This window comes from Diadema antillarum, unplaced genomic scaffold (assembly GCF_040938485.1).
Source record: "Diadema antillarum isolate AM-2024a unplaced genomic scaffold, OU_Dant_1.0 seq00000343_RagTag, whole genome shotgun sequence".
Lineage (NCBI taxonomy): Eukaryota > Metazoa > Echinodermata > Echinoidea > Diadematoida > Diadematidae > Diadema > Diadema antillarum.
The window spans coordinates 1,084,440-1,108,742 of record NW_027271355.1 but is presented as its reverse complement, the minus strand read 5'-3'; the positions used below and the strand labels follow the sequence as shown (position 1 = coordinate 1,108,742).

The 24,303-nt window shown below is 38.7% G+C and overlaps 1 protein-coding gene across 1 annotated transcript; it reads left to right on the top strand.

Moving 5' to 3' along the window:
• The first annotated feature begins 1,101 nt into the window (after positions 1–1,101).
• LOC139730933 (monocarboxylate transporter 13-like) lies at positions 1,102–5,324 on the top strand. Its single transcript, XM_071641816.1, has 4 exons — positions 1,102–1,285; positions 2,678–2,824; positions 4,521–5,135; positions 5,305–5,324. Exons 1-4 carry the CDS (start codon positions 1,102–1,104, stop codon positions 5,322–5,324), a joined length of 966 nt encoding a protein of 321 aa, XP_071497917.1.
• Positions 5,325–24,303: the final 18,979 nt, after the last annotated feature.

The following is a 24,303-nucleotide window of genomic DNA, read 5'->3' as shown; positions in this document are numbered from 1 at the left end:
ATTACTTAAAATGCCACATTCTTTTGAAGTAGATTCAAAGATTACGTGAAATGCAGATTTTAGGGCTGGAGTTAATTAAATTTGTCTACTCAGATGAGAAATACGAAAAAAAAATGAAACTTTCTACAATCTTTTTAATATACATGTATTATACCTTACCTATATTACATTACATATCATATTAAATTACATCCGGGAGGTGAGACACAGTCATGTGTGATCTTACAACATTTTTGTGATGTCGCAGTTCATGTATTACCTGTCCATTCCAAACGACGTGTATGTTTTAGGCATTTATCTTTCATGTGTGTATAACATTAAAAATAATTTGTATAACATGCGTTTGTGTTTGTATATCTATTCATTATTATTTATTTATTTATTTATTTATTCATCTATTTATTTATCTATTTATTTATCTATTTATTCATTCATTCATTATTTTACCGCTGCATGGGAAGGCTCGACAGTTCGTGATGTCTCAGTAGAGGAGAGCTATGAAGAAAAAAAATAGAGAGAGGGAATTGGACGAAGTAGTCTTTAACCGTAACTTGATTCCCCCTGTCGTCTGAAAGAGATAAGTCACGTGCTCTTTATGTGCTGATTATAATAAAATAAATATACCTTTATCATTGCCTTTATGTATAAAAGGATAGTTTAATATTTTATCCAAATTTATGGATACTTTTCCTCTATGGACTATCAAAGCTATGCCTTCTTCCTTATACAATAGTGTACTGTGTACGTTATATAAACTACTTCTTGAATTGGAATATACTACGCATGCTCACTTGCATTTTTGTCTTGCAAGCCTAGAGAAGTATCTTGGAGTTGTCGGGAATAATCTGTGTTTGAAAGCTTTGCATAAGATTCGATATGCGCGTAATTACAGAAGAAGTATAGTGTGGAGGTCTCAGACTCCAGTGAATGCAAACATCTTGAAAGCACCACAAGAACATTCAAATTTACTCGTGTTTTTTTTTTCTTAACTTCTTTGCCGAGTCTAAATGCGGTAACTGTATATATCGCATTCTCAATGTAGTGACTCTTGCATTTAGCGTATACCTGTTCCCATGTACAGGTGCTTGATAACGCCGTAGGATGAAGGTGACCAGACAGCAGTGGCGATGGGTCGTCCTTGTAGCCACGGTCATCAGCTCGCTGTTCTTCGAGGGGTTGCTCGCGGCTACGGGGGTCTACCTCGTCGTTTGGAAGGGGTACTTCGACTGCACCGCCGCAGAAATTAGCTTCATCGCCAGTACCCAAGTCATGATGTTTCACGTCGGTGAGCTGAGAATGCTGTTTGTCAATGTCAGAAAACAAAACAAAACAGAAACACTAAGAAAGATATGCCTGTATCAATTTTATGCCTCCATTCAAGAGGGTCGCAGTTGTCTGTACACTCGTATACCGTAGATCTTAACCCATTCCATACTGAATTCTGAAATGCACATAGACTTGCTGTTAATACGCAGGCCACCAGGTTCCCGTGCGGAACGGAATAACGAAAGTGTAAGAAAATCATATACCGTGGATTTGTATGATACGTTTCAATGCATGGCTCAATTATATGTCACTGGAAGTGACTTGAGTTTGAAAGTCTATTCAATAAAATGTCGCAAATTCCACAGTGATACTAGTAGCCTCTCTCTTTTTTTTTCTTTTCCTGGAACCTCTTGAAATTAAAATGGCAATCTTTATAGTGACCACTTCGTTTCAGTACATGTTGCTTTCCATTCATAAAATTAGAAAACACGATGAAAATGACTTCATAAAACGATGAGAATGACTCCATAAACATTACAATATGACTTGCGTGATGTTGTGCCCCCGTTGTGCCCAATTATCAATTATACTGTAAGCATGAAGAATGCCTCAAAGAAGCAATGTGTAAATTTTGCCATCTTTAACACTTTTGTTGTTGTTGTTGTTGTTGTTTTTTTAAAGATTGAGAATTACTTACCGGTGTGAAACTTCTGGGGTCACTCCTCAATGTTGCGTCAGTATTTCCGACGGGAAGGAAGTGGCCAGGCTTCTTTGTGGTCATTCTATTCCCATCACCACACGTGTCTATAAAGAAATCGTAAAAACAAAACAAAAACAAAAACAAAAATTTGCTTCCATGCCCAAATAAATTCAATAAGAGAAAAGTTGAAAAAAAGGTGAAGTTTAAATTAAGTCAGAATAAAAAAAAAACATATCTAAACAATTTTAAGGTAATAGTATACATGAATTTACAGTTTTCATGCAAAACAAGTGAGATGCGCTATGGGGCGCCAAGTGTCGCATGACCTATTTCGTAACGAAATAGGCCATGCGACACTTGGCGCCCTGCAGTGCGCAAATGCTGATTATGTTGAGTGGTTCATGCCTATCGAGGTCTGATTCCTTCTCCGACCTGTCCGATTCTGTTGGAAAGAGGATGGGGAAGCGGAGGGGTGACTGTGGAGGCACGGGCGTATGATTGTGTGTGTGTGTGTGTGTGTGTGTGTGTGTGAAAGATCTTCATATTTTGCACTATTGTGCATGGTTAAAATGTACTTAAATCATGTAAATGAGTCATACAATCTCCTTTCTGCGATTATGTCATGATTGAGCAGGAATCACACAATTCAGTATCCATTCAGTATCCATTCAGTATCTATCTTTTCAACATTGTCTTACCTTCTTGTTGCAGGTGGGCTATCGTCTGGTGCGCTAATCAACAGGTTTGGATATCGTGTGATGGCCACATTGGGTGGTTTGATGTCGTCTCTTGGAGTTCTGTTGAGTGTGTTCGCGCCCTCTCGTCTTATGCTTTGCTTGACGTATGGAGTGGTATCAGGTGCGTTTACATCTGTATGCGTTTGATGTCAGGACAATTACCCCCCCCCCCCCCCTCCCCCCCCCCCCCCCCCCCCCCCCGGTTAAATACTGGTTAGTGATATTGTTACAGTGAAGAATTAGGGTATGGGTTAGGATTAGGTTAAGAGTATAGAGTTTGGGTTAGGGGTAAGATTAGGTTCAGGATTTGGACTAGGGCAAGGTCCAGGGGGAGGGTCCGGGTATAATAGCCCAGAGGATAATTGTCCTAGACCTTGTAATGTAATATGGTTCCATGACATTTGCTCATGAGACAATGGCTTCCATGAATATAAATTCTACCCACAAACATAACCATAACCCTAACCCTAATCGTAATACTTACATCAAACTAAACCTAAAACCCTATCACAACCCTAACCCGAAGTCCTTGAAGAAAGTAAGACGAGAAGAAGAGAAGATTAAAATGATGCCAGCATTTCTCGATTTTCAGCATGAGATTGTGTGAATTGTGTGAATTTCATAACAATGTGCACTATGCCCTATTTAAAGAAATATTGAATGTTCACATGGCCACACGATAGACAAGTTATTACGAGTACATGTATAAAGATAAATTGACTGCTTCGAGGGACATCGTTAAAACTATTAGCCCATAAGAGGTGATTTCTAAACAGTGCTATACCCCGAGACAAAGTCGGGTCAAGCCCCTTGAGTTCCCCTTTTAATGCTAGAATAGCAATTCATGTGAAACGTGTAAAAAATGAAAATCATTACACTGTAGAATCGCAAAGGAGCAGTGACTCAATGTGCTGATTAAAGTAGGCTTATACGGCGGCGAGGTGAATCAGTCATATCTGTCGGACATATCAGTCGTATCTGCCTTTCAGTCGAAATGGCTCGGGTTCGGGCGCAGGTTTAAACTCAACGGTGATTCGTACTGGCCCATGTTGTGTGTTATCATGCCATCCCCTCTGTAATAGGGTCAAAATATTCTGTCTCTCGGATAGGACATAAAATAAAGGTCCCGTGTAACAGAGAGCGACACAGCCACAACGTAATTCATTCATTCTGTCCTCGCAAAGAACAGGGTGTATAACCTGGTGAAGTGGTAAACCCTAGGCATACTTCAACTTCCAGGACCCTTTGGACGACAAGCTAGTGCAGCTGAGTAATAGTGGATTATCTAGCCATCTTGTGAGATGGAAAACAAAACAAACGAACAAACGAAAGCAGTAACACTACTCACTAGCACTACAAAGTTGCTGTGTCCTCTAGATGGTATTAGTCTTCCGGTCAAGTGCGTGTGTGACTATTCATTTTCCTCTCTCTATCAATGTATTCACTGTCACTTCATTATTTACTGCATATCTACTTGTTTGTTTGTTTGTTTCATTTTTCTATCTGAGAAGATGGCTTGATAGCCCACAGTATTCAGCTGCACTAGCTGGTCTCCATGGGGTCCAGTTGGGTGTGAGGCGAGACCACTCCACCGGTAATGCACCCTGCTCTTTACTAAGAATGAATGAAGCGGGATCTGTTATGTGCATGAGTTGAGGATCTCTCACACACAGGACCTCCATTAAAATGTTTATGTCCTATCCAACGGTCAGAGTGTTTTGCCTCTTACTAGAGGGGACGGTATGCTTACTGACAACATGGGTCAATGAAAATCGGATGAGATATTATGAAGTCTGTTCCTCTCTTCGTTTATACAGGGTTTTTCGCTGGAGCATTATTCCCTGCCAACGCCGTAGCATTAGCCAACTACTTCGACAAGAACTTTAGCACGATTCGCGGTATCTCGTCGGGCGGGTCCGGCATCGGGATAATTCTCTTTCCACCTCTGGTCCAGTTCCTTACCGACGTGTACGGCTGGCAGGGCAGCCTGCTGATCGTCAGCGCCATTATGGGAAACCTTGTCGTTGGGGGCCTCCTCCTTAGGCCGGTGGACTCGTGGGGAAAACGACCAGTTGAGAATCAAGGCGAAGTCCCACAGCCAGAGCACAGAAGGCGGGACAAAGGCGGTCCAAATGGCGCGGTCTATCAGAGGGTGTCGGGATCGAACGATATTGCTGACGACACAACTCACGAGTTTAACCGGTGTCAACCCATGGACAATGAGGGAAACGCCTACGTCGGGGCTCGTTCACTTTCAAGCAATTGTGAAGGCGTCGCAGGTAATGGCGAAAGCCTCACAGTTGATGGCAAAAGCACAGACGAGACCATCACAGATGGCATGGAGACAAGCTTTATGGATGTTGAGATCATAAGACCATCCAACAGTGAAGCACAATCCGCAAGATACGCGCAGATGGAAACATGCCCTAAAGGTGATGGACACTCATGTGAAATTACTGCAACCAATGAAGTTGCAACTGCGTCACTCGCTATGGAATGTCGCGATGTTGCCAACGCCATATCCATAATGACTCGGGTCAAAAGTAATAACCCTCTTCGCGCAGTTTTTCATGCCGTTGGACTTTCCATGCTCTCTTACAGCTTCCGCTTACCGGTCTTGATGTTTTCACAATTCATAATCGCCATTTGTTACAATGCTGTCATAAGCCACCTTCCTAACATGGTAGTTCTTCGTGGAATCAAACCCCAAATGGCGTCTTTCTTGATGTCGTTCCTCGGAATCGGTAGCACGATTGGCCGAGTTGGTGGCGGTGTTCTGCCCGACTTGAGCAGGCTGTCCCCCTCGAACGTGTACATGATTTTCATGGTCATCTGCGGTGTGACGGTCATCGTGTGCATGGCGAGCTCGACGTACTGGCTGTACGCGCTCTCCTGCACGTTAGCTGGCGTCTCCAGCGGCGGCACATTCAGCCTACAGGTTGTTCTTGCCTGGAATTACGTAGGGAAAGATCACTTGGGCAAGGCAGTGGGACTCGTCTTGCTAAGCCACGGACTAGGAGGTATTGTCGGGCCTGTGCTAGGAGGTTAGTATGTAGTCTGCCCGAGATGCAGGTACAATATAACTGGCAGTTCTTAACCATTTTTCAGAAAGTTGCCCTTACGATGAGGCAGCTATGACATTGAAAATGTGCAGAGTATGCCATTCTTAAGCGTAGGTATGATTATTCTCGTTCGTATAATGTCACTTTGTCAATGGTTTGCTTTGTTTAAAAGAATTAGACATCGATTTGTGATGTAGAGCAAAGGAAGTTACTTAATGACCCATATCTATGGTGTGTTTAATGTATTACTCAGAATTTGTCGGAAATGTCCACTGTCATGACCAACAACGACACCTTCTAACATAGCCCTCAGAATCCATCAATCAAAACGCAGACTGAAAAAAAGATGTCGGCGTTTCGGTGGATTCATCTTACTACAATGAAGAAAAATGTAGTACTTTTAGTTTACCGTTTGTTGATCCCGTCAAAAGTGAAATCAACAAATCCGTTCAGAAATGTCTATACATCCTAGCTTAAAGGTCGTTTCGAATGTCGATAGATCTTTTTTGTTGAAGGGGAAGGGAAGGATGTTTCGTTTCCTTTTTTATTGCTATGCTTTTGTTTTGTTTTTGTTTTGTTTTTCTTTTTATGCGTCCATTTAACAAGATTCGCTATCTAACTATGAGATTCTAAAGTGTGATACCCGCATAGGCCATGGAGGAACTTTATTTAAAGTAAGACTGGTATAAACCTACTGTGAAGTCCTCCAAAGAGTCAGCTTGTAAATTTTCAAACTTACGCTAAGCCATGCCTTTGTTTTTCATGTTAGCGTTGTGTGTGTGTACAGAATATATTATGTGTGGGATTTTTATGTCATCTGCCGAACACGTTACCAAAGATTAATTGTAGCACTCACTGCGAAATCCTCTGCGTTATTTTCCAGGTTGGCTGTACGATTTAACCGGGACATACCACCTGACGTTCTACGTTTTCGGAGCGACCCTGTCGCTGTCCGGTTTCGTCTTCCTCCTGGAGCCGATACTGCGGCGACTTGAAGCAAAGAAAGCCAGACGTATCCTGAAGGAGCATGGATATGATGATGAAGCTTCCGTTGAAAATGTAAACGACTAATGACGTCATTGTGTGAACAGGCTGTAGAAACAGTAAAACCCTAATGGTGAGGAGTATGATGACAACATATGACTTACAGTGTTCCAAATTTAGGGGCCTACTCTGTAGAGTGTTCAAGGCGTATACTATTATTATACGCATGTATTACCCTGGTCACTGGAAACGCCTACATCACTTCCAACCAACATTGACAGTGCTAACTCTCCACTCCCTTGGGAGCATTCCAGCCTGTCGTCATCTTCCAGGAGCGCACATGCTGATCAACCAACATCCTCATCCTACCAGGTACCCATTTATACTCCTGGGTAGAGAGCAGCAATGTGGACTAAGTGCCTTATGGTAGGGCAAATGTGTCGGGCTTCGTTGAGCTCGACCCCACGAACCCAAGCCACATTTATGTGATTCAGAGACGTACAACGCTCTTATCCACTCGGCAACGACACCTCCTAAAGAATAACTAATAAATCTCCAGATTGTATATTATGTTTCAAAGGCTATTGTGCTATTGCGCCATAAGGTTTCCATGCCATGTTTGTTGACTTTGACGAACAGGCAACTTCGTCTAAAAGGGAGCGTTTACACCGAGCACGGTAACGGCAACGGTCATTTTTTTTTTCTTTGCTATGGTGCGCCAAAAGGAATCATGTCTGGTTCTATTTAAAAAATGATAATAACGATTCTGTACAAAATCACCCAAAATATTATTCTAATGTCAAAATCAAGAGCAACTAAATACCAGTTGAAGATTGATTTTGTGACAAAATTATCGTTTGGGAAGTGATATTGTAACAGAACAAGACATGGTTTCTTTTGGCGCACCATAGCAAAAACAAAAACAAAAACAAAAACACGAAATCAAAAACAAAAACAGAAACCCGGACCGTTGCCGTTACCGTGCTCGGTGTAAACGGGCCTTAACCCTAAATAGACTGGGCTATTTTGGTAGCTCGAAAGACTGGGGGGGGGGGGGGGGGGGGCTAAAGGGCCCCCCTTAAGATCTCAGCCGTGGATCGCGCGATCGCCGCGGAAATTTGCACAATGGTAGTGTGCGATGAAATCTACAAGTTCGTATATTTAAATCTTCCAAAATAGTCTTTTTTATTTTATTTTGATTAATTATGCTAATTTATGCGAGAAATCAGACTCTTTGACCTAAATCAGTAAATAAAGCTCCAAAAGAGCTCATTTTTGGTCTAATTATTCTTTGTGGCATTCTTAGCAAATGTACTTGAAAAAAAATTCGGTATCAAAATTAATTTCTTATTTATTTTATTGTTTTATGAATTTCTTATGTATTTCTTTGTTTTTTCGACCTTTTGTTTTTGTTGTTTTTTTTTTACAAAATTTCTGGCAGACACTTTTTGAAGCATGATACTCCTAAAACAAATTAATTTTAGCCATTGAGAGTAAAACTAAGCATATCTACATGAACCATGTGAAAAAAAAACTCAATTTGCATTGACTTTGTACACAAAATCACATTTTTGAGCCATTTTCGGCCTCACGTGCATGTACAAAAAGTTATGTAACTTCAGAACCGTACCCCCGGGCGTCACAAATTTGGTGTCAAAATGTGCGGGAAACTCGAAAGAAAAAAGTCATAGAGCATCGCGGCGAGAGCATTGCGTGTTGCAGAGTAATTGCGCGAAATGTCGAGGGGGGGGGGCCTTTTAGGCCCCCCCCCCCCAGTCTTTTTAGGGTTAAGTCCAACTCGCAACTGGTCAAAAGAATGGCTAGTCGCTAGAAAATTCTACTTCCGGCAGATTATGAACATCTCTCAATTCAGACTGTCTTTATAATATCCAGTTGTAGTATAAATCGGAAATGCCGTGTATACAGGAGTATTATCATTATTTTTTGTTTGGTGGAATTCATTGCCGAATTTATTGCGATCCTTGAGCAGAGAAACCAATATTCCGAAAAATTACATTCAGAAACTATGTAAGCAGTGTAAACCAGTTTATGGATATTCAAATGCATAAGTCTGAAAAGTCTTCTGGACGTCTCCTTCAAGGTTTCAAAGAAATCGAACTAAAATAGAAGTAAAATAGTGAGAATGACATGGCAACCACCCGTCATGAGCAAGTTACCCGAGTTCATGATGTTTGTAAAGGCACAAATCTTCCATCAACTGTTAATGTATATTATAATGATAATAGTCACGGAGATGTTTCGGTCAGTGATTTAGCAAATACGACTCCTTCCCCACATTACTAGCAGATGATTCTTAACAAAGCTTTGATTTGATTTGAAGGATGTACGTCGGGTTTTTTTTTTCTTCTGTTTATGTAAAGGCATGGAAATCTAATTAAGGTTTGATTATAGTTTGGTGCATGGGAGCGGATTGGTGTAACGATTAATAAAACCTCATTGAATTTGCATAGAAGGTTGCTTCAAATCCCGTTTGTGAGAAACTTCAAACCTGTAGTCAACTGTCGTCTGTATAGCTCATGTAATTTTCACTAAGAAAGTCTTTCATTATTTATTATCATAGTGCTTGTGAAAAAGCGGAATTCAGCTAGTTCCTTCTTACTACTTGCATGTTCCAATGGCCATAAAACTTCCACTGTTCTCATTTTATCGTATCATACTCCATTCCATCTTCATATCTTTATGTAAATATCCACAAGGAACACGGAATTGATTTTCACTGTTACATAATTTCCCAATGCGATTGGTATGAAATGCAGACTTCCTGGATCACATTAATGTGAGATGCAATGGTCTTAGCTTGAGGTTTTTATTTTTCAATTATTTTGTTATTATTATTCATTTATTTTTATTTATTTCTTTTTTGATAACGCAGACGTGCAGAGGAAGAAACAAACTGTTCTGCGCATGCGCAATATCGCTTATCAAAATCAACCTCGCGTCGCCTGAGTTTGCACGGTCTGTTAATTCTGGGCTATTTTTGCCCCAGCTTCCAATAAGCCAGTTCGTAATTAGCTCATGTACACCTCGGTACAAATGACCTTTATTTTTTTCTCAGTTGGTTAAGCACATCACTCGTTTTCAAAGCGGTATAATGCATAAGCTGCCCAACATAAAGTTTATTTATGGAATTCGTGTGCAAACAAAGTATGAACTTGTGTTTAGACCAGGTGACCAGAATAGTCCGTCAGTTGACATTTTAGCAGAGAAAGTTTTAACATGTAGGACCCTACCAAACCTATATTCCTTGAATATATTGGTTTGGATCATGTAACACCCTGTTACTTACAAGGGCATATACATTAAGAAACACAAATACATTACACAAATCTAGAATGAAATCAGTCATAAAAAAACCCGACCACCCCCTCCCCTCCCCAACCGAAACAAATCTAGGGCCTACATCTATCCTAAATATTAAATCCTACCAACATCTGTCATACCATTTATAACTATCCTTCTTCAAATCCAATCCCCAACCCACCAACCCCTGATTAAACAAAACCTAAATCATCCCACACCCCATTCACCAACCCAAATACATACATACACACACACACACACACACACACGAAGGTTCGTTATTCCGAAGTTTCGTTTTTTCCGAGGCTTCATTTATCCGAAACACACAATTCCCTATACCTAGAGGTTCGTTGATCCAAAAATGAAATTCGGAATAACGAACCTTCGGAATAATGAGCCTTCGGACGATTGAGCCTTCGGACGAATGAGCCTTCAGAATAACAAACTTTTGCAATAACGAAATGTAACCCCCTTCCCACATACCGACGCACACCCGAACCGATACCACATTCCTTCCTGATGAAGCGATTTCCCAATGTTGATAGATAAGACATAATGGACCGTATGCAGAAAAGCAGCATCCGCCCGTACGCAAGCTCCACTCTGAATTCATATACAAATCTGCCAAACAAACTCATCAAATTCAAAGCTGCTGATAAAATCAATATCAACGTTTATGCCAGCAACAGCTTACTAGGTATCCCTCCCCACGCGCAGCTAAAAAACACATACGCAAAAAACTGACATAATAAACACATTCTTCCATCACACACACACACACACACACACACACACACACACACACAAACGGACACTAAATTATCATGTGCACGCGCACATACACACTTCCTTGAAACCTCACCATGACTTTTTACGTGGCATGTTTGCATGGATGTAGCCATGTAAGTTATGTGTTAGTATTTCAATGATTAAGTCCAGAACGATATTACCCAGCAAAATGTGCTTCGAGGGCGGGCGACAATCCGTGCCGCCAACGCCCGTCACGGATTGTCGCCCCGAGCAGGAGGCGACAATCCGTGTATAGGGGCGACAATCCGTGTCGCAACATTCTTCATGTTTCGCGGCTTATGTGCAGTCAGTAAAATGTAATGAAAAATATTACTATGAACTTTGCACTAAGATGCTATGAGAACAATGTTTCATTGCAAAGGGCAATCTGATAGATGGAGGGTTATATTTATGATACTTTCAGGTGTCACCCAATACATGATATTATGAACAGGTATTATGAATAGGGGGAAGGGTTATGTTAATGCACTGCCATTGCGCCTGAATCCTAATCAAGGGAAATTCCTGTTAAGGTGCATCATTGTAATAAATTGCACGATTTTAGAATAACGTACACGGATATTGATTGTTAGACGCCACATTTGAACTTGCACTCTTTACGCGCAGATACTGAGAGGTTTTAAAGGCTTGTTCTATATCAGATGTACTCTGGAGAATTTTATTGCAATGGTCATAATGAATCACTGCTTTATTTTCAAGTTATATGAAGTATGAGAAGCAATCAATTATATTGTTGTTGTGGGTTTTTTTTCTTTGACCTTCGTTGTATAATGCAACAACAAAAATATAAAAAAAAAAACCTGTGTGGACACAATCGAACTATTTTGTGTACTAAAACATGTCTGGTAGGCCTATGGTTCTTGTGAATGGATACACTCCAGAACAAGTTTTAGTTAACAGCGTAGGCTACATTTCCCCAACAAAAATGTTTTGATGTAAAGGCATTGAGGTAAACAATTCATGACAATTCATTTCATTATTGCATTTGAACATAAGGAGTTTGAACAAGAATTTTGATAAATTCTGTTGTTTTCTGAATAATACTCATGACATATCTTTTTCTATAATAGGTTTTACTGAAACATGGATTACTCAGGATTCTGCTTCCGCATATTCTCTTCCAGGCTATGATTTTATAGAGAATAGTAGACGCGATAGAATGGGCGGAGGTGTTGGTTTATACGTTAAACAAAACCTTGACTACGTTATACAAAAAGATTTGATTTGTATGAACGGAATCGTTGAATCATTATGTGTTGAAATTAAGGTCGCCCGTGCCAAAAACATACTTGTATTTATAATGTATAGACCTCCTAATCGTAACACCCAAGATTTTTTGGATTATTTGCAATTTCTATTCCATAATCCAATATTTCATAATAAAGACTGTTATATCATGGGAGATTTCAATATAGATTTATCTAAGTTTCAAATAATGAATACTGCTCAATCTTTTCTTGATACTATGATGTCCACATCTTTTTTACCCCTTATAACCAAACCAACTCGAGTAACCAATCACTCGGCAACTCTTATTGATAATATATTCTGTAATATTAACCCCTTACCGGTCTCCGGTATCATCCTTTCAGATTTATCAGATCATTACCCTATTTTCACTCACATACCCCTTCAGAAAAAAATCACCATAAACGACCCGGTGTCAACTTTCCGGAAGGTGACACCTGGTAGTATAGAGAGGTTGCAAAATGACCTCGGTAATGTGGATTGGTCTTTTGTATATAATACCGAAAATACAAATGAGGCTTTTGACTTGTTTATGAGTACTTTAATTTCGGTTATGGATAAGCATGTTCCTGTTGTTAAAGAGAAATCCAGAAATCATAAAAGATCCCCTAGACTTCCATGGGTATCTAAGTCCTTACTGCGATCAATCAATCGAAAGAATAATTTGTATTATGCTGACAAAATTAAACGTACTCAGCAATCTCATGATAAATACACTTCATATAAAAACGTCCTCACACAATTAATATTACGTTATGAGAAACGGAAATATTTCACTACTCAGATAAGTTTGTTTAAACATGATATCCAAAATACTTGGAAAGTTATCAATATGGCTATCAACAAAAATAAGGACAAACCCCGTATTACATCAATCAAATATGGTGATGTATTTGTTGATGATGTTTCCTCAATAGTTGATATTTTCAACCAGTATTTTTCACAAATAGGAAGTAATCTGGCCCAAAATATTCCACATAGTCATCTGAATTTTCAAGATTATTTAGAAGTTCCCAATCCAAGCTCATTGTTTTTCGTGCCTTTGCATAGAAATGAATTATTAGATATAGTTCAGAATTTGAAAAATAAAAAAACTATGGATATGACGGCATTGATAATGTCCTTTTAAAAAGTATTATTGATTATATTGTTGATCCACTTGTATATGTATTTAATTTGTCTATAAGTAATGGTGTTGTCCCTGAGGCTATGAAAGTCTCCAAAGTAATTCCCGTCCATAAAAAAGGGGAAAGGGAAGATGTCTCCAATTATAGACAAATATCCCTGCTAACCTCTGTTTCGAAAATATTAGAAAGGGTTGTTTACACCAGGCTTTTGAAGTTCTTAGACACCCATAAAATTATTTCTGATTATCAATTCGGATTTCGGCAAAAGCATTGCACATCTCATGCAATCCTTACCTTCCTTGATAGAGTTTCAAAAGCGATAGACACATTTTATCATACTATTGGAGTTTTCCTGGACCTCTCCAAGGCCTTTGACACCATAGACCACAGCATACTACTTCACAAATTATCACATTATGGTATCAGAGGAAAGGCCTTGGAGTGGTTCAGGAGTTACCTTACTAATCGAAAACAGTTTGTATTCATCAACGGACATGCATCGACTACACAAAATGTTAACTGTGGTGTTCCTCAAGGAAGCTTATTAGGTCCCCTTTTATTTATTCTCTATGTTAATGATATGTCAAATTCTTCAAACATCCTCTCTTTCTTATTATTTGCGGATGATACCGATGTGTTTTTATCTGATTCTGATTCTGATCGATTAATTGATATTTTAAATAGTGAATTAATGAAGTTACTTCAGTGGATAAGAGCGAACAAGTTATCAATAAATTTGCAAAAAACTAAATGCATAATGTTCAGTAATTTGCTGGAAAATTTACCGAGAAATATTTCCTTGGAAGACACGGTCATAGAAGAAGTTTCCTCCATCAAATTCTTAGGTTTGATCCTGGACAATAAACTTACCTGGGGTTCGCATATTGATTCTGTATGTCGTGTTATTTCAAGCAATATAGGTGTTATAAACAAAGTTAAATTTTATCTTCCCAAAATGTACTTTTTATGTTATATTCCACTTTGATACTACCTTACTTAAATTATGGGATACTCGCATGGGGAAACACTTTTTCTACTTATACAGAAAGAATATTATTATTACAGAAAAAAGCTCTTCGTATCATTTGTCACGAATCGTGGAGAAGTCATACTAATAATTTATTCCACGAATATAATATTTTGAATGTTTTGAATATTTTGAAAATTCATGATCTTTATCGTTTGCAAGTAGGACAATTCATGTATAAACTCACCAACCATTCTCTCCCCCTTGTGTTTGATTCCATGTTTTTAAAGAATGAAACTGTTCATGCATATCCAACCCGTCAATCCCATGAATATCATTTGCCTTTGAATAGGACGGTTTTCGCAAAATCTTTATTCTCCTTTTCTGGACCAAAATTCTGGAATTCTCTGGATAATAATATAAAAGAAGCTTTAAGTTTTTACACATTTTCTTTAAAGTTAAAGAATCATCTAAAAATTTCGTACGCAGCATAATTCATTTTTCTTTTTTTACTTTTGATTTTCAAAGTTGTTGCTTCGTTATTCTCACTACTCTTTCTTCATCAGCGAGCCCGTGCTTCTGTGCCTCCAGTGCCCTGGTTATGACCCACCATTTTCCTCTCCTCTCCCCTCCTCCCCCCCCCCCCCCCCCCCCCGCCCTTGTCCACCTCGGACTTACTACCTTCTTCACTACTATATCTTTATATCTTTCTATCCTCTCATCAATATTTTTCCTTACAAGAGAGCCGCCATGTGTTTGTTAATGTGCGTCCGTATGTGTGCATGTATGTGTGTATTACTCTGTCTGTCTTTGTTTGTTTGTTTGTTTTTGTTTTGTTTTTGCTACCGCTTAGGGAAATTTGTTGTTGTTGTTGTTGTTGTTGTTTTTGCATTTTTTTTCTCTATGAGGGGACTGCATTCTACAAGTTCTGCTTTTTAGCAGTCCCCTCCATTTCCAGCAATATCGTTTATGCATTTACCACAGTGACGTAACAGTTATTTGTATCTCTGCTGATAATTTACCTATATTTTTCTTACAATGTTATTCTGTTCATCGCATTGTGGTACTGATTTCATGACGTCTGTGTATATGAGCGTTTCTTTGTATTTCTTTTGTTTGTTGGAAGTGAAATAAATCAACTTGAACTTGAAACTTGAATGAGGATCATATTGACGTTCTTACAACTATGAGGCGATTTTCATAGCAGTCAGTACAAACAGAGTAAAGTACACAAACAACCGTGAATTTCTGGACATTTAGCTAAATTTTGATACGAGTATCATATCCTTCCCGGGTGTCAATAATTCACTTCCTAGATAAATTTAATTCCCCACATTGATAATTAAAGACCACAGTGTATTTATTCCAGAACAATTACATTGTCTTAATATCGATATAACGAAAGAAAATAGTCGGTCCTGAGGACTACGTTATAACGGAAATCCACTGTAATCAAATTCGGGAGGGCAAACAAGGTCATAAAAGGAGCATTCAGATTAACAGTGTGCGATGTTCATTAAAAGGTACATAACTTTTAATGCGTTTTAAACTGAATGTTAATAACGTCTACATCTGGATCATACGTGATGATGGAAATAAGACGTACGTAAATTTTGATGAAGACCACAAATCTGTATGATGATCATAATTAAAGGAAAGATGTAAGAAAGGAAGGTTGTAAACACAATGTAATGATCTTAATGAAATAAAGATGTGAATTAGAGATAAAGAAAGCCATATGATGACAATACGAAATGAGGATTTTAAATTGAAATTTACATAACATGTTTAGCAGAAGAAAAAAAATCTTGATGTTCAAAAGAAATAAACATATGCCAATCATGATGATAACATTTAAGATGAAAAATAAACGTTACATTCAATAATCAACAGGACATCATTACTCCTGCTTATTCATAAATATATGTACATACGATATTGAATACGTGCCTTACGAAATTGTGAAAATCACTTGCTCAAAAACAAAATTTAAAGTGCCTGTAAGTGCTTATTGGGCCAATCGTACTAATTTGAATGTACAAAACTTGGAATTCCATGCCCAAACACGAAATTGAATGCTTACCTTTGAACTTGTGACCACAACTAATTTGGGTGCCTAAAAACGAATTTGAAAGTAATAAACATGAAATCGTTTGACCAAAGTCACATCACCTCTTCAAACATACAAATTTGAATGCACATAAAATGAAGATGAATGACAATTCCGGGAACTTTCCCGGCAAAACCTATATTAGAACATACATGATAATTAAATCTTCACATTATGCAACGTATGTTAGGAAGGCTATATTGTGCTATTGTGCCTCAAGGTTTTCACACCAACAATTTTACGTTTACTTCGCTGTACAGTCAATCTCTAGTAAGTGACGTCAGCCATGCGATATCCCTTTTTGCTCAACGTAACATTGAGCGGGATGAAAGCGACAGCGCGTGCAATGGTATTATATTACCTGCATATCACTTGATGAGCAATTAACCATGCTGATTGTTACGTTCTTTTTAGGCGTTGAACATGTACTGTTGTATCTATGAGTTCGTGTTTTAGTGCTCGAACGAACTGCAGACGGTGCCTGTAACCTTTCTGCACAATATATCACAATTCTGTAGGCCTATACGTTATATTGTACGTGATTTTACTTATAGATATGCACAACTGCGCATATACACTATGTACTTGTAAGTTTACTGTTACATGTACCAAATTTTTGTATAGTAAAATTGGTTTATATTTTGTCAAGCTGATTGGGTTGCCATTCTGTACATACGTTGTTTCCATATAGGGTTTTTTTTTTTTTGTGTGTGTGTGTGTGTGAACTCGCATACCAAAATAGGGTGAATGAGTCAATACACTATCAGCGGATCGGGGGCGGGGGTGGAGGGGGGGGGGGGTGGGGGGAGGAGCGAACCGGATCCCCGGGTATTTTTTTTTTTTTTGGGGGGGGGGGGGGTTAAACCAAAGAAATAGAAAGATAAAAAGGGGATGCGTGCATCTCGCCCCTTTAATTTTGTAAAGGCGCCCCCTTTACGGAATTCCTGGATCCGCCCCTGTAAGTAGAGTATACTACCTCCTGGTATACGATATACCGTATTACCAAGCAACAATAGCACGCACAAACAAGTAGACAAAATAATGATAACCATCCACAGTTCGCGATACGTGCTGAACGCTCATTCATCCGCACGATGTTATACATACCGGCGGGGTTGGAGTACTGTGTGTTATACGTGTATGTCCTACGTTATTATAAGCCATATTAAGCGAATCTAATTTTTCGCGAAGTGGAACTTCCCCACAATTTTGCGAATGGTTAAATTCGCGACCGTGGAGTACAGCGCTGACTGGGGATAATGAGTGTAGGATTTCTCCGAATCAGAGTAATACTTTCGCGAAAATAAAAACTCGCGAAATATTCGGCGTGTCAGTACACAATCACGACCGTGATCAAAGGGATATCCCAAAGAAGGTAAGAACAGAGATCCCTAGCTTTTTGTTTCTCATTTCTTGTTATTTGTTTTACCAAATTGCTTCTTTGCTGTGCGCGTTCTGCGTTTTAACTGGACCTGAATGTGTATGTGGACTGTCCCAGCAAGGGCTGGGATTTTGGTTGCGCCTAGAAGTTTCGGCTTACAGTCGAATAATACATTGTATCATGGGTGTGTTCACGTACTAGTTGCTGAAACAGAGACAACATGGCACACTTTCAATCCGTGATATCTCAAAAACGTCTACATCAGATGATATTGCAATTGACAATATGTCATAGCTGAATAATTTTGGTAATCGTTTGAACATTCATGAATCGGGGTTTATGAAATATATGCTTGTATTTAAGGTTTGATATATCAGAGTTTGCTCAGTTTCCAACTCGCTGCTGTACCCCCCCCCCCCCCAAAAAAAAAGGTGGGTCTTTGTATGGCTCTGTGAGCTAATCTCCATGCAATAACCCCAGGTTAACGGTCGTGTCAAGAATAACCCTTAGCCAGGGCTCCACACTAACTTTTTTGTTTGGTGGCCCAATGGGGCCACCAAAATCCTCAATTTCAAATTTTTGGTGGCCCGAGAGAAAAATTTGGTGGCCCCGAAATAAACCAATAAAGAACATTAAAAGTCCTTTTTTTTATTAGTCAAATATATTTAAGTTTTATCATAGTAAGAATTGGAAGTTGGACATATCTACTCATAAATAAATCTCGACAAACTCGCAACACTCACTCTCAGGCACTCATTCAGTCCTTTTCATCCATCCTTAAAGCAAATTTGGCTGCTAATTTCCGGCGCAAAAAGTTACGAATTTATTGACATACTTTTCAAAAAATTTTGGTGGCCCGAAGCGCGCCACTAAATTTGTCCTTTTTGAAATTTGGTGGCCCGACTTTCATTTTTGGTGGCCCCGGGCCACCGGGCCACCGTTAGTGTCGAGTCCTGCCTTAGCACAGTAAAAAGCTTTGGTATAAAAGTTTCACGTCCAAAATCGAGGGTAATTGAATGCATTTTATGCACCAGCAAGCATCCTACCATCGCTGGGATTGTATTTGTCCCGTGCAGAGACCGCAGAAAGGGGAGGGGGCGGGCGGGGGGGGGGGCAGGAACTGCAGTCCCCCTAATGGTGCAAATGGGGACTTAAATTGTATACATGTTCATCTTCGTCTTGAAAAGCCCCTGACAGATTTTCACTAAACTTAGAAGGTAGCATCCCTAGAGGTTTAGGATCTCAGTCGGGCACCCTGCTCCCCTTAGGGACCCCCAGGGGCCCCAAACTGCTCAAATTAAGGAATATTTACAGATCTTCTTCTCTAGAACAAGAAGTGATAAAGCGAAGTTTCTACTCTGAGTCAGTACATTACTAACAATACACACAGAGAAATTAGGGTTCTATTAGGGTTCTTATTTGCACCCTACGAGCAAATCTAACTAAGTGGCACCTTATAGGGTTCGGGATGGATGTAGAGGTGCAAATCCGAACCCTAAAGGGAGCCAAGTCTTAAGGGTTCGAATTTGGAACCATTCCATAGTCTTTCCCAAAAGCTGACATGTGGGTGTTGAATGGTGTTTGCTTAAAATGCCACACTATTTTTTGGATATTATCGTATATTTTTATTTGAAAATATAACTACACGTTGTTAAAGAGTGACAGTGTCATCAGTAATATTGTACTAAAAAAAATACTACTTGAATTAAACATTTGTTTTTTCTTCTCGCACCGGGATCAAGAATATCATTTCAATGACGTTATCATAGAGAGAAAGCAAACGAGTGCAAGTACACGTATTATGCGTGCACGCGTGGACCGTTGAGCACTTGGTCAATGGCAAAGTTAAAATCGCATGCGCACGCCACGCCGTAGGTCGCGCGGTATACGTACGTGCATACTACTGACGTTCCTCGTTTGGAATGGACAGACGACCGTCAGGTTTGGATGATGAATTAATCTTTTTGATGAGCCAAACGTTGTGAGTAGATAATTGTACTGTAATTCCGTTGAAAATATTTCACAGTAATCGATGATATGTGTGAATTATGCTCATAGAATGCTGAGTGGTGAAATCTGATGCGAAAGAGTTGTATCGAAGTACATGTGTACTAACATGTCAGAAGTGCGATCATACATACAGTAAAGCATAGCGAATAAGTCAATGAAAGTGCACGTTAATACGGAAAGCCTCAACCAAGGTACTAACTACGACCAACAGCCCCATATGCATAGCGTAATTACGCTATGCGTATGGGGCTGCTGGACGCAGTTACCAAGGTACGTACGTAAATAGGTGACCGGATATAGTCGCATCATTTTCGTTAATGGGAATTATTACGTTTGAGCCGAGTTGAGGCTCAGTTGGATATTGGTTTCTGTGAAGTTGACAGAAAGAACGATGTAGGGATGTATGATGTGCCTAATGAAGAAAAATAGTGTTCCTGGTTCATTTAGGAGAATTTAAGACAAGTATGAAGATTGAAGTCAGAAAATTTAGGTTGGCCTTGACTCCTTGTTGTCTATCAATGAAAATAGAATGTGTGTTATAAATTAGCAATGCCATAGTCACAGAGCATAAGCAATGATACACGATATGTGAATTTAGATAATATCCACTGGAGAAGTTGCATGTGCTAGACATGACATAAAATAAGTCACACAAACAAGGTATGTAAACGGTAAATCACTTCAGAAGTACAAATACTTGATCCCATACTTTAGCAGGTAGATATTCCAATATTGATTGTATGTTGAACTTTGTTTTATTCAATTATGCCTACAGGTTGAACCTTGCTGATCCATGCTGATGCATGGTGTTAGCTTGGTCTCATACTGGGCCAAAGGGACCTGTGTTTGATTGATTATTTATCATCGAGTTCACTATGCATGAAGTTCAATGATGGTCTTCAGGATGAGTGATGCAGGTCAACCTCGAGAGACTGGTGAGCCATATAGGATGCCAGAGCTGGAGATGGAAGATGTTCAGGATGTCAATCCTGGTTCCTCGTTGAGTCAGTGTGGAAGCCATGCCAGTTCTTCTGAGAGTGATGGCCAGAAGGGCATACTATTTGGCAGCTGAAGCAGCTGCTATAGAAACACATCAAAAACTAGAGCTCGAGGAGTTTCGACTTATGCAGCGTAAGATGAGATTAGCTATGAAGACCATGCTGCAGGTTGCTGAAGCAGATCGAGAGGAGCAGATATACCTTGACTACGAGAACAAGAAGTTGGGAGTCGGCTTTCCTGTGAAAGCAGAGGATGAAACCTTGCTGTACCCAACTGAATGCGCCAACCAACCAGTACACACGAGTGCACCGATTTCCCTGACTAGAGAAGTAGCAAAACAGTTATTTTCAAATTTTCTTTGACTTTTAGCAGATATATTGCAAAAGCCAATAAGATCATCAGCATCATGTAGTATCCCTGAACCAGGTTTGATGAAAGCCCATCAATTTTTCCGTAGATACATCCGTACAGACCGGGAGACAGACAGGCAACCTGAAAACATATGCCTCCGGCACCATTCAGGGCAGAGGCATAATAATGAGACTCCTATATGTATGTTTAAACCATATAAAATTTGAGACGGGTCACATTGAACCCCCCCCCCCCCCCCCCCCATTAGAATTGCTAAACACCACGGCTCTAGAAACATCTTTCCATTTTAATCCAGAAAGTAATCACCTCCCTGTTTTTAGCCGAGGGTGAGAATAAAGCCACTCCATGAAATGAAGATTAGCATTTTTTTTTTGCAAAAATTATGTGAAAATGTCTAATTTCATAGATAACAGTAACTATCTATTCTGTCTTCTAAACTGTTGTCAGGTTATTCCCTTTCTTAGAATGCACTGGCCTTGAATATTAACAAGAATACTCTAAAGAAATATATAATAGAAAAATACAAGAGAACGAACTTGCAAATTACAAATTTAAACACAGTCTAAAAAGAACTTGACTTCTATTCACTTTTATCTTTTTTTTGGGGGGGGGGAGGGTGGATTATGGATGAAAATATGAATCTGCTAATGGATATGAAATACTCAAAGTATGCTTTCCATTATATTTCATACTAGATGGGGTTAGTTTGTATTGTTCATATTTTAGTTATTTCTTCCCCATCGATAGCCTCAGTGCTTCAACAACACATGCACACTTTGAATTGATTGTTTAAGTAGGGAACAAAAAAAAAAATAAGTCGCCTGCTGTTTTTTGTAGTAGACAGCCACACAATGTATGTCAATTTTGGGCAGTCTCTGGCAATGCAATGTCATAAGTAGAGTAGCTTTGTGACACTTGACAAAAGCATGATTTTCTCACAAACCCTTTATGTATATAAGGATTGAAAAATAGAGTTTGTTCCAAAACCTGAGAAAGCTCAACATATCATATCTACTTTTTTTTGCAGATAAAAGAACACTGGACTTCACTCTTTAAGAAGGCAGAAACTATTATCAATTCCTTACATACGTCAGTGACTTGTCAAGGAAATGTGCATGTTTTTCCTAAAAGAAAAAAAAATTGAAATTCTTTTTAGGTTTTCCTTGAATTGTTCTACGCATGTGACATCATATACTCTTCTCACTCTGCTGCGACTGCACAAATGATTGAAAGATTATTAACTTTTGAACTGAATGTCCGCTTTTCAATTTTTTTCTGATGTGTTCTAATAGTATAAGCCAGTTTGGGGTACCAGTTTGAGCATGTGCAGAAAAAGGTTATTTGTACCGAGAGACAGGTTTTTTTTAAAAATTTCACTGAGATAAGCATGTGTAATGCTAGGATTATTCATGGAATCATTATAAATGGTGCCTGCCAGTACATCCACTTGACAGCAAGCCTGGTATTTGGCAATGTTAACACACAAAAAAAGTTTGTTAACATATTCAAGACAGCACTTAATAAAATAGATGATTCCCTAAGTGTTGATTGACGAACCATACTGGTCACTTCATCTACACTGGTTAGGTTCATTCTTTGTTTGAATATGAGTTCCATAAATGGCTATGGTGGGCAAGCTGCTGCATTATGTCACTTTGCATTGAGTGAAGTGCCTAACCAACTGAGAAAAATGAAAGGTCATTTGTACCTATGTGCACATGAGCTATCTCCGGACTGGCTTATTGCTGCGCATTCACTCAATCCACATGTAGGTCTATATGAAGGTGGACTTGCCCTCTAACTCTGATTATAATTTCAAGCTTTCTTTAAGTAGGTTGTATAAAGTGCTGATATATTTGTGTAAGGTTTGGTGAAAATTAAGTGTTAAATGATTGGGAGAGTTGTGAGACTGTAACATCAACACTTGAGGTATTTCTCATGCATGATCATAAATCTCTGTAAAATATTGATGGTAATAGTAATAATGATAATAATGATGATGATAATAATAACAGGAATAATAAAGATGATAATAGTAATAATAATATATTTTGTTCCTGATCATTATGCTTGTGATGGTGCCAATACCAATACCTGCTTTATAAATGTGAAAAATCGACTGCTCTTTACAATATTTTGAATGTTGGGGCTAAACTGCATACATTGTGTAATTATATTTATGGTCTACTGAGTACAATGTGCTTCTTGTTTCCATCGCTTGTAAAAAAAAACCAATGTATCAAAAAAAAATTGTTTTTAAACTTGTCTCACTGAAGACATATTCCTTCCTCTTTATGTCCAGTTTGTCATACCACTGATTGGTTAACCTGAATATTTTCCCTTTCTGAGGTAACATTTTCTGTGGAATTGTTAATGTTAATTTGATGCAATGAAAAGTGTTTTCAGATGTGCTATTCTGCCCGAGATTTATAACTGGGACATATCTTTAGCTGTGTGCATAAAAAAGTAACCAAATTTAGATGTGCATTCTTCATTTTTTTATTCTTTTTTTCACCTTTCTTATCATTGGTGTAATTGTATATGAAAAACAAAATGTGAAGTATACTAATTGTATAATGGGGCACATACGCAAGCTCTCAAGCTTGGAATTGGATGGAATATGTCAGTACAAGTAGTGAGTTTCAAATATATATGACAGAACTTTGCCATACCCTTCATTGTTTTGGCAATAACTTGTGTACGAGAAATCAGAGTTGAGAAATCAGAGTTGACATATCGCTGTTAATGTCTAAGAGCGTCATAAAGGTGCTTTTGATTACCGTAAGATGTACCGGTAAATTCAAGATACATATCTATGATCCATTCTAGAAGTAGAAGGACAATGTGAAAGATATTTGTCACATAGTTTACTATTACTCTGCACAAGCTTCAGGGATTTTTTGTATAAGAAGAATTAGTGCTTTTTGTCAATGTGGTAACTTCCTTTAAAAGAAGAAAAAGTAATCATTTGATGGAAAGAACGAATATTTTTCTTCTTATTCAATGTACTGACCAAATTTCATACATTTTTGATTTACATTGCCCCTTTTATGACAAAATATGCATCTCGTATGAGAATTTGTAAAAATACAATGTATATTTGATGGTCATTTTAAAGTAAACCATGAAAAAGAAAATCGCTGTTAACTTGTCCCTCTTCCATGAGACATATATAAATAAAATGTTAATAATTTATATGTAAGTATGCA

Coding starts and splice junctions, on each gene's coding strand:
- LOC139730933 (XM_071641816.1), top strand. CDS start 1,102: ATGAAGGTGACCAGACAGCAGTGGCGATGGGTCGTCCTTGTAGCCACG. Junction 2,825..4,520: donor GACGTATGGAGTGGTATCAG/GTGCGTTTACAT, acceptor TCGTTTATACAG/GGTTTTTCGCTGGAGCATTA. Junction 5,136..5,304: donor GATGGAAACATGCCCTAAAG/GTGATGGACACT, acceptor GCTCTCTTACAG/CTTCCGCTTACCGGTCTTGA.